General features: G+C 39.0%; 1 protein-coding gene across 4 annotated transcripts in view; it reads right to left on the bottom strand.

Moving 5' to 3' along the window:
- Window positions 1–3,015: 3,015 nt before the first annotated feature.
- pcnx1 (pecanex 1) overlaps window positions 3,016–15,738 on the bottom strand; it is a 281,427-nt gene continuing 268,704 nt past the window's right edge. For all 4 annotated transcript variants that reach the window (XM_043698139.2, XM_043698140.2, XM_043698143.2 and 1 more), the window contains 3 exons: window positions 12,765–13,201; window positions 7,227–7,367; window positions 3,016–4,270 (listed from right to left, as the gene is read on the bottom strand). In XM_043698139.2, the coding sequence (XP_043554074.2) occupies window positions 4,130–4,270; window positions 7,227–7,367; window positions 12,765–13,201 (719 nt within the window). In that variant the 3' untranslated portion in view covers window positions 3,016–4,129. The remainder of the gene's footprint in view (window positions 4,271–7,226; window positions 7,368–12,764; window positions 13,202–15,738) is intronic.

Raw genomic sequence — 15,738 nt, 5'->3', positions numbered from 1 at the left:
GGAATATCACTGTTATCCACAGCATTGAGGTGAGTAGAATTTTGGTAGCGCCAAACCAGAATGAATGGGAACAACTTGTTACTGCAGTCTTCTAACACCATCACAACCAGTGAGACAGTTTTCCTTTAGTCTGGTCTGGGTTGAGGGTTTTCTGTATTTATTTGAATTTAATGTTTAATCCAGTCATCAGTACTTTCAAGTGGCATTTATTCAGCAATATTCTGCTGGCTTCAGAACCAATTTACTGTGAAGAATATGAATTGAAACGAGTGACTGCCTGTGTCATCAAAACAATATTTTATCAATGGTATCACCAGGGAAGCTGAAGTCTAATAGAAGTTAGTGAACGTTAGGAACATATTTCTAGGAGGTGAAATCATCTTAAGCACAAAACTAAATGGCAGAGGTTAGTCCAGGTTAACTATCATAGCCCCAACTTCATTTCATTATTCCCCAGATAATGAAGCAGTTTATACCTACAATCAGCACAACCTGGATACATGTTTCGCCTGATAAATGACAAGTAAAATTTGCAGAATTATCAAGCAACAACCATCTCCAATAAGCAAATGCTAAACTACCTTATTCATGACCTTCAATGGTTTTACCATTACCCAACTTCTGGACAACCTTCTTCCCAATTCATTAATACTCTGGACCACCAATGATCAGGAATTAAACTGGACCTAAACGCTGTGGCAAAGACAAATGGTTAGAGTGGTTTAAAAAAATCTGCTAAAGTGACTCATCTCCTGATCCTATTACCGTTCACGAGGTAAACTCAGAAGTGTGATGGAATACTTTAGTTGAACGATGTGGAAGTAGCATTTCCATCCAAATTACTGACACATGCTGACTGTAAAGTGTACAGGATGCACTCCAGCAACTTGCCAAGTATTCATTGGCAGCATTTCTCAAACTCATAACCTCCACTATCTGGAAGGAACAAGGATAATAAGTCTACGTGAAAATCATCCATCAATTCCCCTCCAAGGTCCACCAACTGAGAAACAGTTAAATATCATTTGGAGGAGCTGGGGCTGATTTCCTTGGAAAGGTGGCTAAGGGAAGAATTGATAGCTTTCAGAATCATGAGGGACCTGGATGGAGTAAACAGGGAGAAGCCTGTTCATACAAGAAAACCAAGGGGCACAGTTTTAAAGCAATTTTGCAAAGGCGAATGGGAGGCAAGGAAAATGTTTTCCCAATGGGCACGGTCCAGGTTTGGAATGGAATGCACCAGCTGGAACTGTGGATGAAGCAGATTCCATTGAGGTGTTTAAAAGGGAATTGGATGATTTTAAAAAAATAGAAACAACAAACTGTAGTAAGGGAAGTAAAGTCAAGGTAGAGTATATAACGGTTTAGATTCAGGAATAAGTTCTCGAGTGCATTACGATTATTTTAAATGGAGTTAGACTGTTGATATTCTTGGGATAGGAAATTGCATTAATTGCTCATTGTGAGTGCCCATTTAGTAGGTGGGCTGCAGTGAGGTTGAAGTGCTCCTACCAAAGTATTTGATAGGACTTTCGAGGATTTTAATCCAATACCAGAGCCTGTATTCCATCCACAAGGTACAAGAATATTATTAAATACTTTCCTTTTGACTGGCACCCCATCTAATGCCTTCAACATTCAGTCCCCCCACCATGGTAACAGTGTATACATAATGCACTGCAACAACTCACCAAGGCTCTTTCATAGCATTTTCTAAACTCGTGACATCTACCATCTGGAAGCGAAAACAGCAGATGCTTGGGAATAACCATGGCCTGCAAATTCATCTTCAAGTAACGCACAATCCTGACACAGAATTATATTGCTGTTTTCTTCACTGCTGCTGTGTCAAAATCCTGGAAGTCCTTCCAAACAGCACTTTGGTTTGTGACAAATGTGGTAATACAAGATATTTATATAACTAACGATTCAGTATTGATTGTGCATTATTGTATTTTTACAAATTGTAAAACCTTCAAATGAAATTTTCCAGCATTATAACTGATCCTCTTTCATGGACATTTGAGTAGGCTCCCTGAATAGTATTGACATGATAGATTGGTTGGATATGGCTAAATTAAGACATTGCCTGCCCTCAAGATGGATGCGAAGGATCTCATAGCATTATCTGGTTTTCTTGCCAATGGTTATCTCTCTAGCAACGTGACTGAAAATGTTAACCATCATATTGATGGTTATGATTAGATTAGATTCCCTACAGTGTGGAACAGGCCCTTCGGCCCAACAAGTCCACACCGATCCTCTGAAGAGCAACCCACCCAGACCCATTCCCCTATATTTACCCCTGACTAATGCACATAACACTGCCGGCAATTTAGCATGACCAATTCACCTGACCTGTACATCTTTGGACTGTGGGAGGAAACTGGAGCACCTGGAAGAAACCCACGCAGACACGGGGAGAATATGCAAACTCCACACAGACAGTCGCCCGAGGCTGGAATCGAACCTGGGACGCTGATGCTGTGAGGCAGCAGTGTTAACCACTGAACCACCATGCCGCCCTTTGAAAACTTGTTCGAGGAATACTTGCCACCAACAGTGACTTGACATTAACCTTTAGGCTGTGAATGGCTTTGGAATATACTGAGCATTTAAAAGATCTTTCATAGAATAAAACAGTATCATTCAATCCATCAAGTCAGTGTAGGCTGTTTCAGTTCCCCACTGTTTCTCAATATTATGTAACTTTTTCTCGGTCAAGAATGAAGCTAATTTCTTTCTGGTGGTCACTATTCAATCTGTACATACTTAGCAGGTAATATATTCCAAACCCCAATAATTACATGTTGCATCAAAAGAACTGTTAACTTTGACGCTTTACAAATTGCCTTAAATCTGTCTGTCGCTTTTGGTTATCAGTCCTTGAGCCTTTGAAAATATTAAATCTTTATTACATTTTATCAAATGTTGGTCTTTACACAAACACAGGATTGTATGTTCAAACAGAAGGATTAAGTAAAATTGAAGCCAAATGTTACACCAAAATGGACCTGCTTTATTATAAAATTGCTTTATTGATCATAATTTCAATACTGTATTTAGTTTCAGATGCAGTACACTGCGAAAAAAAAATCTTTACTTAGGCTTCTGTCATCTTTGTTTTAAACATCAACTACGTTATTTACAAGTTTTCTGTATACATACACATAAGCACCCGTCCCCTTGATATATGCTTTGCGGTGGTGGTTGTTTGATGCATGAGTGAAAGGGTTTAAGTTGCACGACCTGTGAGGAAACAGTGAACTGTATCCAGTCATTTTGCAATTCAGTCCAGCAAATCTAATGCTGAACCCACTTTTAACTTTATCTTAAAATTTCTTTTCCCTGAATGTACAGAAACAAAAGCTGTTATAACAAAAAAAAATTCACAGTAATAAATATCAAAAAAAATTATACAACTGTATACAAGTTCTATTGAAACAAAATAAATTCCAAGTTAAAATAAAGAGAGTAAAGGCGAGTCTGGAGCATGACATGAGCTGATGATTAATGTCCTCATCCCAAAAGGCATTTTAAAATATAATGGCATTTGTATAAATAAAAAGCTCTGAGCAATCTCAGAAATATTTAGTGCATTGTTGTTAATTAGTGCAGTTGTCTTCAACACAGTTACAACTCAGAAGGAATGAGACAGTAGTGAAATGATTAAACTGGACATGAGAGTTCTTTTGTATGGTCAATAGAATTCTAACCTATCAATAACTTCAAAAACAATATTTTCTTTTAAAGAGTTTTTAAACGTGCACTGCATGAAACTAGGGCATTCTCAGTATTGGCAAATAAATAAACAGACAAAATACTCAACAAAATCTACTTAACAACTTAAGAAAAATGTTATTTAAAGCATATGAAATGCATAGAATTTCTTATAGGTTTTTTAAAAAAAACAAAATATAATTTTAGATCAGAGTTCTGCCTCCGTGCAGTTTTCCTTCTTCCTGTCAGTTAGCTCTGACAAACGCAACATCCCTGCTGCATGAGTTTACATTCTGGATAGTCTAATCCAGCCTCCAGCTGTTGCAGTAATGCATTCTGACCACAGGATGGCAGAGAGAGATTTACTCCCGTTTCTATCTTCCGCACTTGAGCGACTGCTGCAAGTGTTTCAAACTTTAGCTCCAAGTTCCAGGACCCCACACTCAATGATGGGAACATACTTGTCTTCAATCTGAACCAGCAGGATCGTCTTGTCTATGTGGGATCTGCTACTTGGCTCTCTGCTACAAGGCACCCAACGGTGAATCACCTAATATAGAAAACACAATGAATTGGTTGACAACAAAGGAAAATGGAATAAAGAATTTTTCATGGTCAATAGAACAAATTATTCTGTCCAATGTTTTCACTGACCTCGAATATACCAATTCTATACTGAAACTGCCTTGGAATATATTTAAGCTGTTTTGTGTTTATTTTCTTACTTTTTTCCCCCCCTCAGTTCTGTACATTACATGTCATTTTGAAACTAACTTTATAATTTGATTTATTGTTTTTGATTTGATTTATTGTATTTAGTATACAATAAACTTGTATTTAGTAACAAGTTTTGTTTTGCGAGCAGCATAGGCAGATGATAGCAAACAAAGACATACAGATCATAGGACGCTTAGAGTGAGGAGGATATTGGAGGTCCAGAGATCACCCTCATTTTCCTTCCCCAATTACTGGCCCTCCACCACTGAGTTTTAGAGATCCACATTGAAACAGCTATTCTGGCTATTCAATAAAAATAAAATTTCTCGTTGAAATCAGCTGTGAGAAATCTGATCAATGAGCAAATCTTACTGTGCTTATTTGTATGATGCCCAGTTGTAACTACAGTCAAACCCCATGCAAATATTCTATCAAAACAATTCCTGAAATTAGATGTTGAGGGCAGTGCCAGTTGTAATGGTCAAGGTCTTGTAAGCAGCTCATTTGCAACCTCGCATTGACCCTTACACTATCTTTTCACGAAAGCTTGCACCAGACAATTGATACAACAGTGAGTATAACAGTTTCAGACCTTAATATGTGCCCCATTTTGTTTCTTGTGCTCGTTTTTAGTCAGCAGCACACCTCCTCCATTGAGTTTGCTTCTATTCTTGTCTCATTACTATTTACTTTGGCACTGGAAGACTAGCTGTCTTGTCATTCAATCTCTACTGATTTTCATGCAGACATTCCAACTGTCCTTGTCCCAAGCTATCCCTTGCTCCACACTTAATACAACTCTAATGTTTTCCAGTTCTGAAGAAAGGTCACAGAAGTGAAGTGTAACTCTCGTTTCTTTCCACAGCTTTTTGCTCAGTGTTCCCAGCATTTTTCTGTTTTAACTGGATTGTATTGTTTGGTACAAAATAAGCCAGGATAAGGAATTTAGAATGTGTGTAAGCAGGTCCCTGGCAGAGTTATAAGTTACTGATACCATAACAAATCAAACTCAGTTTAGATAGTAATTTGGTACTCAATAACCCTACCACCATATTCTTGCAGTGGAGTTATTGAGTACCAATTTGAGAGAGACTTCAGAGCTGACCTGACCTGACCCCTAAAATGCAGCAAACTTGGTTGGAGAGAAAACATTTTCAATGGAAACCAAAAAGCTTTCTTTCAGTCTAACTCAGTAATTATATATAACACATCTTCGGGCTGTAGATATGTGTTCAGAATTTTCAACGGAATTACAACTGATGAAGTGTAAATAATATAGCCGTGTGAGTTCACAACAAAAAAGGTGCAATTGTTTGTCTTTTGTTTGTCAGTGAAGAGGAGGCAATGAAGCTGTAAACAGGATGGTCTGTCTTAAAGCCATAATATCATCACATACCAATCAGATAACATCTAAATAATCTGTTTTTGTGATGTTGATTGAAGAGTAAGTAGTGGTATGCATCTCAGGGAATACCCCTGCCCTCCTTTGAATGGTGTCACAGGATCTTTTACATCACCCTAAGACAAGCAATTTGAATTTAGCTTATGAACAAAAGAGGGAAACACGAAATAAAAGTCTTGATTGGAACTAAATTTGAAGAATCCCAATACTGGAAATTACAAAGAACATGGACTGTAAGACTTGCACAGGATGAATGAATTATGATAACGATGATGCATTTCGCATGGTCTAAAAGCCCAGGGCTGTAACACTTCGAACACCTGCAATTTGTTTTTGCAGTTCTTTTCTATTAATCCCATTTCCTGCTGTCAATTTAGTCAAAGCACATTTTAAAAGATTTCCACAATTCTGTTAGCACAATTCAGTGGTTGCACTCTTGGTTAGTGTTTTTACAACTGAATAAGTGTTGCACTGTCCAGATGAGACATTAAACTAAGGCGACATGTGTCTTAGGGTGATGTAAAAGATCCTGTGACACCATTCAAAGGAGGGCAGGGGTTTTCCCTGAGATGCATACCACTACTTACTCTTCAATCAACATCACAAAAACAGATTATTTAGATGTTATCTGATTGGTATGTGATGATATTATGGCTTTAAGAGGTATATTTTGTCCTGGTTTTGATATGAACAGACGTTGAGACAGAGGTGCCAAGTGGTCTGTTCAAAGCTAATAAATGACTTGTGAAGCCTTGGTTGTTTCGTTTAAGTTGGAACAATTGAAGCAGCAGAAATGGGTGGGATAAAGCTCACACACCAGTTCTGGACTCCCCGACCCCAGGGAAAAGACTTTGTCTATTTATCCTATCCATGCCCCTCATGATTTTATAAACCTCTATAAAGGTCAGCCCTCAGCCTCCGACACTTAAGGGAAAACAGCCCCAGTCTATTCAATCTGTCCCTACAGCTCAAATCCTCCAACTCTGGCAACATCCTTGTAAACCTTTTCTAAACCCTTCCAAGTTTCACAATATCCTTCCGATAGGAAGGAGACCAGATATGCATGCAATATTCCAAAAATGGCCTAACCAATGTCTTGTACAGCTGCAGAAAGACCTCCCAACTCCTGTACTCAGTACTCTGACCAATAAAGGAAAGCATACCAAAAGACTTCTTCACTATTCTATCTACCTGCAACTCCGCTTTCAAGGAGCTATGAACCTGCACTCCAAGGTGTCTTTGTTCAGCAACACTTGATTGTTCATCAATTCTTAATTCACCCTTCCAATGTGTACCTATGAATTCAGTGTCATATTAAACAGCTACTAGAGAGTCATGTGCTATTTATGAAAATATGAAGGAAATCTTGATCGACAGGGAAACTTACATAGCCTTCCATGCCCTCCTGAGGGCTCCAGTCTTTCCAGCTGATTCGACCAGCTCTCATTCGGATGGCTTCATCTGGCCAGTGAAGCTCCCTCCTCTTGGATACGTTGATGGCTTCCATGACTTGGCCAGTGTCAATTATCTGCCAGAATAACCAGGAAAAAAAATGACACAAGCATCACTAATTGGCAAACGTTTTACACTGGGATATTAATCTGGCACACAGGCTGAAAATCCATTTATATTCCAAACTGAAAGCTTCAATGTTAAGTTCAGAGAGTGACTAAGTTCCAACACTGTTATAAAGCTGCACTGTAACCATCTTTCCCATGCTTGGTAGTGCTTGATACGATATACAACTGATTGAAGATCCTGCACCAGAACATGTGTCATTTTTCTTACATGTGAGTCCAATGTGGAAGCTCAATTTTTACAGTAGCTTCCAAGTTGCAAAATTAGCCAGCACCAGACTTTTGAATGATGCAGAAATATTTGGTCACTTGGTTGGTATTTACTTTGATCACTTAACATTCAAACGATACAAAGGGCTACCTTTGTACCCATTGCTTGTGTTACATTTTATCCCTGAGGCATCACCATTTAATTTACTGACAAGCATTAATATACATCAATCCACTGGAAATCAAAAATGTCAATTCCTGCACTACTGTTTAGCCTTCAGCTGTGATCAGCTTAGAGTTATCAGGGGAAACATTTTCCTCAATGAGCTGCACACTGGGAAGCTAGCGGAAAACTTCTGAACACGCTTGATTGCTCACAGGAGAATGAGCAGATACCACCCAGTGTTATACTGTACCAGCTGTAAAATCAGCAGTTCCAGAACTACATTGGTTTCACTGATGTGATAAGACTGTATCTTAACTGGGTTGCATTGTGAGATCACTCTGCAAATCCACCTGTATGATGAGGTGCTCTGGCTTTTAGAAATTCAAATTTCAACTTAATACTCAGATTGCAATTGGTCATATATTCAGGAATGGATTTCATTTTATTATTATTGATCCATGTTATGAAAACAATACCAATTCACGAGGGGCTCAAGAAGGAAACAAAGTTGATCTTTGAGTGGTTTAGATTAGATTAGATTACTTACAGTGTGGAAACAGGCCCTTCGGCCCAACAAGTCCACACTGTCCCGCCAAAGCGTAACCCACCCAGACCCATTCCCCTACATTTCCCCTTCACCTAACACTAGGGGTAATTTAGCATGGCCAATTCACCTAACCTGCACATTTTTGGATTGTGGGAGGAAACCGGAGTACCCAGAGGAAACCCACGCAGACACGGGGAGAACGTGCAAATTCCACACAGTCAGTCGCCTGAGGCGGGAATTGAACCCGGGTCTCTGGCGCTGTGAGGCAGCAGTGCTAACCACTGTGCTACCGTGCCGCCCACTTTTAATAGATGACATCACTCTTGGGTATAAATGCTTTGTCACCCATATCTAGTTGCCATTGAGGTGGTGATGGTGAGCCACTTAAACCACTTAAGGCAGTATCCTCCACTATGCTGTAAATAAGGGAGTTCCAGGATTACTATGCAGACAATGAAGGAATGGAGATATTGTTCCAAGTCAAGATTGTGACCTGAAGGAGATCTTGCAAGTTTGTTCCTATCTGCTGCCCTTGTTGTTTCAGGTGGTAGAACTCATAGGTTTGAAAGGTATTGGTTTTGGAGTCAGTGGCTGTGTGGTATTGTCACTAGACTAGTCACTCAAAAGATTATCACTATAAAATGTAAGGGTAGAAATAGGCCATTTGGCCCATTAAGTGTGCTGCACCATTCAATGAGATCATGGTTATCTGATTATCCCTAACTCCTCTTTCTTGCCTTATCCCCATAACCCTCGATTCCCTTGATGACTAAACATCTGTCTAGCTCAGCCTTGAACATACTTAACAACACAGCCTCAATAGTTCAAGTCCATAGCTCCCTGAAAGTGGCTACTCAAGTAGATAGGGTAGTAGAGATGGTGTATGGCATACTTTCCTTTGTTGGTTGGAGAATTGAGTACAAGGGTCAGGATGTTGTGTTGCAGCTTTTCAGGCTTTGGGTAGGCCACTCAGAGCATTGCATTCAATTCTGGCTGCCACATTACAAGAAGGATTGTGAAGGCTTTGAAGAGGGTGCAGAAGAGATTTACCAGGATGATGCCTGGATTAGAGGGTATCAGCTATAAAGAGACACTAGAAAAACTCATGTTGTTTTCTCTGGAGTGGCTGAGATGGAGGGGAAACTTGAAAGAAGTCTATAAAATTATGAGATGTATAAATTGGGGAAAAACGATTCTGACTGTCAACCCTAAGTTGAAATGTGTAAAACTAGGGGGCATGCATTTAAGGTGAGAGGGGGGAAGTTCAAAGAAGATGTGAGGAACAGGTTGTTTTTTTTTTTTACACAGAGTGTGGTAGGAGTCTGGAACATACTGCCAGAGGTAAAGGAGGAGGAGGCAGGTACTACAGAGCCAGTTAGAGGAACTTTTAGATAAGCACATGAATATGCAAGAAATGGAGTGATATGAGCAAAGGGGATGAAGAAGGGATTCGTTTAATTTGGTGTCACGTTTGGCACAACACTGTGGGCCAAAGGGCCTATTCCTGTGCGAAACAGTTCTATGTTCTGTAGTTCTTTGTATAAAGAATTTCACAGATTCAATTACCCTCCCAGAGAAAAATTCCTCCTCATCTCTGTCTGAAATGGGTGACTGTCATTTTGACATCATGTACTTTAGTCCTAGACTCTCCCACATGGGGAAACAATCTTTCTGCGTCTACTCTGTCAAGCCCCTAAGAATCCTTTGTGTTTCAATAAGGTTGTCTAATTATCATTATTTGACATTACTAGCAAATTCACAGGACTCATGGGTTCAAATTATATCACAACGATTGTTGAAATTTAAATTCATTGTTTAGAAAAAAATCTGGATTTGAAAACTAGCCTCATTAATGGTACCATTGAAAGTACCATGTTTTATACATGGCCAGACTGAGTTTGTTCTGTTTTTTAGTGATCAGGAGATCCCTGGGCAATTTTCACATTGCTGGGTAGATGCCAGTGTGGAACAGTATTGGATCAGCTTAACTTGGAATGTGGCTAGTTCTGGGTCACACCTTCAGTACTACAGCAGGGATGAAGACTGAGAATAGATTTTTATTCATCGACATTACATGATTTCGACAGTACTACATAATGAAATACTGACATTGTCAGAAATTTACAAAGACGTAAATATATTTCTTAGTTGCTACTTTTCATCAATTTGACTAATTATTTTCACAGGCAGGCTTTCACTTCCATTTATCTCTAATGTTTATAGATTGTTATCTCCAAATATTTCCCTGAATGAAATAATCTACAGAATTCAGTTGCATACCGATACACTTCCTACCCTAGGTCTTCTGCCCTTATTGTATTAATTACAGCAGTAACTGGGTTCAGAAAAAAAAACAAAAGTTATTCACACTGCAGTGAAATGCCTTAAGTTGAAAACATCCTGCTGGTGTCTCCTTAGACTTGTCTAATGCAGTGTTTTATCACCTGTTGCTTCCTGCAATCATAGCAGTTGCCCATAAGGATGTGTGTTGCAGCTCATCCAAACCAACACATAACTTCTCACATGGGAAATGAGTAGAGGCACACAAGGCAAAAGACAGTAACAAATCACATATAACTGCACATACTCTAGTTATATTATGGATCTGTCACTTTTGAGAGACTATATTTTGCTTCCTTCAGCAGTTTTATAATGCAAATGCAGTCTAAATTAATATATGTGCTGTTTGAAATTTGAGTCTTTACAGGAGACCACAGCGAGCTCTGGAACGGTTTTATGATCCAATGGTTGCGAATTAGGAACCCGGCAGCCAACAAAAGCACTATTACGTATTTGAATTTTGTTTATGACGAACAGATAGAACTCCCTGACGAAAGTTTAATCTTCAAATCTGACGTCTTTGAGATAATTTTACAACTTATGTTTTCAACTTAGTGGGCACAGTGGTTAGCACTGCTGCCTCAAAGCACCAGAGACCCGGGTTCAATTCCCGCCTCAGGCGACTGACTGTGTGGAGTTTGCACATTCTCCCCGTGTCTGCGTGGGTTTCCTCCGGGTGCTCCGGTTTCCTCCCACAGTCCAAAGATGTGCAGGTCAGGTGAATTGGCCATGCTAAATTGCCGGTAGTGTTAGGTATTGGGGTAAATGTAGGGGTATGGGTGGTTTGCGCTTCGGCGGGTCGGTGTGGACTTGTTGGGCCGAAGGGCCTGTTTCCACACTGTAAAGTAATCTAATCTAATCTAATCTTCAAAAGATCTTATGGCCTTGGTGATTTTTTACCATGCTTTTAGAGAAACCTAACAAATTTAAATACAAAAACCCAGTCAACATCAACATACAAACTGTAAAGTTTAACACAACCATCCTAGTTGCCTAATACTTGAACAGAATATTCCAGGACCATTGGATGGATCATTCAGTTGCCCCCAAGTGATAACTGTAAAATTATCTCAAAGACGTCAGATTTACAAACTGCTTCATTACCTCTTTAAAAAAATTTCACAAAAAACTAAATTACACAGAGACTCATGATACAATACTCAGAATTGTTTCTGTAGCACAAAATCATTCATATTTCCCAATTAGTTTCCCCATATTAAATCCATGCATTTGAACCATTCTGATTGTTATGACTGTTCATTTGACTCAGTAGAGACCATTGTTAAACTCACTGAACATTTCTATTTTTTACAAAAATTGCCCAGTTGGACATGAAAAATTGCTGAAATACTTTTAATTGATTCCTGTTTCTTGTAAACCATACCTGTTTATAGACAGCTTTCTACAATTCTGATATGTGAATTACATGTAAAACTGTGGTCCCAGACGTGAAAGAATAACAAGAATGTTTTAGTTGGATAGATAAATGTAGATTGGTAGCTCAGTACAGTAAAATATACATGAGGAAACATGCTCCCTAATACCTGCCCAACTTTAACACATCTTTTGTTGTATTAACTTTTGCAATTTGTTCTCTCCCCAAGTAAGTGCATCAGACTGATATGCCCACATATGTATGGAGTTAAATGAGATGATTATGTAGGGAGGGAGTTGTGAGAATCCGATCTGTGAAGGTCCAATAATCTACATGAGGCATAGCCTAAACGTCTGACTTGTGCTCGTAAAGAACGGACCCTTGTGAGCAATTCATGGCTCTAACTGTCAAAATTCTCATTATCTTCATGCTGCAGATACTAAAAGACCTATACCAGTTTAATATTTATCTATTATTGAGACAACAGCAGTAAAGCAACCCTTTCCTGTAACATCAGCTAATGATAAAGTAAACACATTTAAAACAAAATTATTTTGGCTTTCTCAGTTGGATTCAAGACTCAGAGGTCTTCACCTAGAGTGGCTTTTTTTGGGTGGCTCTAAAATACAGACTTAAGTGGAGTAAAACATTAAAAAAATTATTTCATCTCCACCTTGTGAGGAACAGAATATTTATAAAAGTGTATGTACCTGAACTTTGTAGATAACTTCATCCTTCTTGGCAGGGGTATTAAACGCTGTGCTCGAGTTGCTGCCTGGTTGAATGTCTACACTGGTGACACCTTCTGCTCCAAGAAGTCCTGCCAGTGTGTTGCGTTTGCAGATGGGAATGCTCTGGCTGGAGCTGCTGGAAGAGGGCAGACCGCATTGTATGCTCAGAGTGCCTGTCTGACTTGACGGTTCTATCTGATTCACCATGGACAGTCGGGACTGGATTGAGCTGGGCAAGTTTCGCAAAGACAGCTGGCTAGTGGACGAACGGCGACATGGCACCAGACCGGTGGCAGATGTCCGTAACGAAGAGTGACGGGTGTTATATCGATATGAAGACTGGCTGGCAACTGAGGCACGGGCAGGGGAATGTCTGACGAGGCTGGATTGCACTGAGTGGCTGCTGTGGCTGGTGCCTGTTGAAATCAAGAACAAATCTTTTTTTATACATTACAGAATCAACTCAGATTCTGAACTCAATTAAACTATGATATATTTTGCAAGAGTAAATTTTAAAAGAGAATTTTGATATGCAATTACTTCTATATTAGTCTTGTAATAAATCTCTCATCAACAATTAGTCACAAATTATTTTAAGGAACCATCCTCCTGGAATAGTGCCTAAACTAATGGATCGTTACATTTTTAAATCTAGTGATAATCGCAAACGTAATTATGCTGGATACAGTGTTGAATGGATTTCAGTATTCAACAATTTGGTCTTCAGAAAATAATTCAAAATGAGGAGGAAACTCATTCTGGTTTCTTTCTATTGCACAGCCTTAAAGGAAATCTGCAGGTAAAGAGAATAATTCAAACATCATCTCAAGCTTAAGAAATCAATATGGACATCTTTTTCTTTGTCCTTTGCTCAAGACAACAGGCTTCACCTACACGTAAATAAAAAAAATGTTTCTTTAATTAATGACTTGAAGCTGATCCTGAAGTTGTTCTTCAAACAATTGTAGCAGACACAAATTAAAATTCAATTGATGCAGCTGGTAATCATCCACTTGTTCAAATTGCAGCAATGTCCTTCTTTAAATATCAGATCCAAGCCCAGATTTTGAAAGAAGCTGAGGCATTGGTGAAAACTATAATGAAACAATCCAAAGGTTCACCTTTCTCCCCATTGTCCAGTGTCTCAAAGTTAAAATTTATGTTTGCCTTTTTAAATCCCTCTATGTCTTTGCCCCTCTCAATCTATTCACATGGCAGTAAGGTTGGAGCTCATAAACTCTTACCATCTTTGATTCCATCCTCTGTACAACTCACCTCCCCCTCCCCTTTGATAATTCAGGGCTGCTGAAGTCCCACACTTTGAGTTTCACTCCATAAATACTTCTGCCATTCCACCACCCTGGTAAGCTTTAAGAAACTTCCTTAAAAGTTACCTCTTTCCATCAGCTTGCCTCATACTTCCTTAGGCTGTGTAGCCAGTTTTCCCCATTCACCTTTATGAAGCACTGTGGGTTATTTTTTACTACATTTAAGGCCCTATGAAAATGTTCTTGTGGTAAAAATATGACATGGAAGGCAAAGTTTATTTTATGGGAAATTCAAGCTGGAATCAAGATTTTAATTTGATATTTACAATAGATAAGCAAACTCCATAAACATTTATTCCTCTTTCTACCTCCCTCCCTTACAAACTGCAAGAGTTAAGAAATTTATCATTTATTTATTTGATGCAGTCCCACTTCAGATTATGCTTTTCTCATGTATCCCTCAGCAGTTGCCTTACCTTCTTCAAAATTCATTGCTGCCAGCCCTATTCCAAAAAATAATTGGTCATCATATCTATAAATGAACCAATTACAAAATCTGCATATCTTTAAACTGAAAAGAGACGCCCTCTAAAGTCTATTACCCGGGAAAGAGTGACTTGTATTTATACAACAACATTCCATAAGTGGTGAAGCTTGAGGAGCAGCGTGGATCTTGCAGCTGCTATTGGGATTGCAGGTTTAGTTAAAGATCTATTACAGTTTTTTAAAAATGTTATTCCAGTCATTATAGTTTACTAAAATAATATTTTTACATAACAGGCAACATTTTTATACATGTGGAATGAACTTCCTGAGAAAGTGGTGGATGGCAACATTGATCTGCAGGTACAACAAGTAATTAGGAAGGCAAATGGAATTTTGTCCTCCATTGCTAAAGGGATTGAGTTTAAAAGCAAGGTGGTTACGTTACAGCTGTACAAGGTGCTGGTGAGGCCACACCTGGAGTATTGTGTGCAGAGGTTCACTAGGTTAATTCCGGAGTTGAGGGGGTTGCCTTATGAGGAAAGACTGAGTAGAGTGGAATTATATTCATTGGAATTCAGCAGATTGAATGGAGAATCTTATAGAAACATATAAAATTATGAAGGGAATAGATAAGGTAGAAATAGAGAGATTGTTTCCACTGGCAGGTGAAGCGAGGGCAAGAGGGCATAGCTTCAAAATTAGGGGAAGCAGATTTTGGACTGAATTGAAAAGGAACTTCTTCACCCAGACGGTTTTTAATCTATGGAATTCCTTGCTTAAGGAAGGAGTTGACAGTTTTTACAGCTAAGGGAGGTTTTTTTGATAAATAAGGGAATTAAGGGATATGATGAGAGTGCAGTTAAGTGGATCTGAATCCACAAAAAGATCAGCCATGATCTTGTTGAATGGCGGAGCAGGTTTGAAGGGCCGGACGACCTACTCCTGCTCCTACTTCTTATGTTATTTAAAAGACATTTGAATAGATACATGAATAGGAGAGGTTTGGAGGGATATGGGCCAGCAGCAGGCAGGTGGGACTAGTTCAGTTTGGGATAATGTTTGGGATGGACTGGTTGGACAAAAGGGTCTGTTTCCAAGCTGCATTACTCCATGACTCTATAACTTGCAGAATCTCAGGCCGTTACAAACTACTTTAGAACAAGCTGGGTACTTTTAAAGTGAGAGGCAGGAGCCACTTT

Source organism: Chiloscyllium plagiosum, unplaced genomic scaffold (assembly GCF_037043375.1).
Source record: "Chiloscyllium plagiosum isolate Xiang-an unplaced genomic scaffold, Cpla_swu_hap1 HiC_scaffold_8, whole genome shotgun sequence".
NCBI lineage: Eukaryota > Metazoa > Chordata > Chondrichthyes > Orectolobiformes > Hemiscylliidae > Chiloscyllium > Chiloscyllium plagiosum.
The sequence above is the reverse complement of the archived record's forward strand: the minus strand, read 5'-3'. Positions and strand labels throughout refer to the sequence as shown.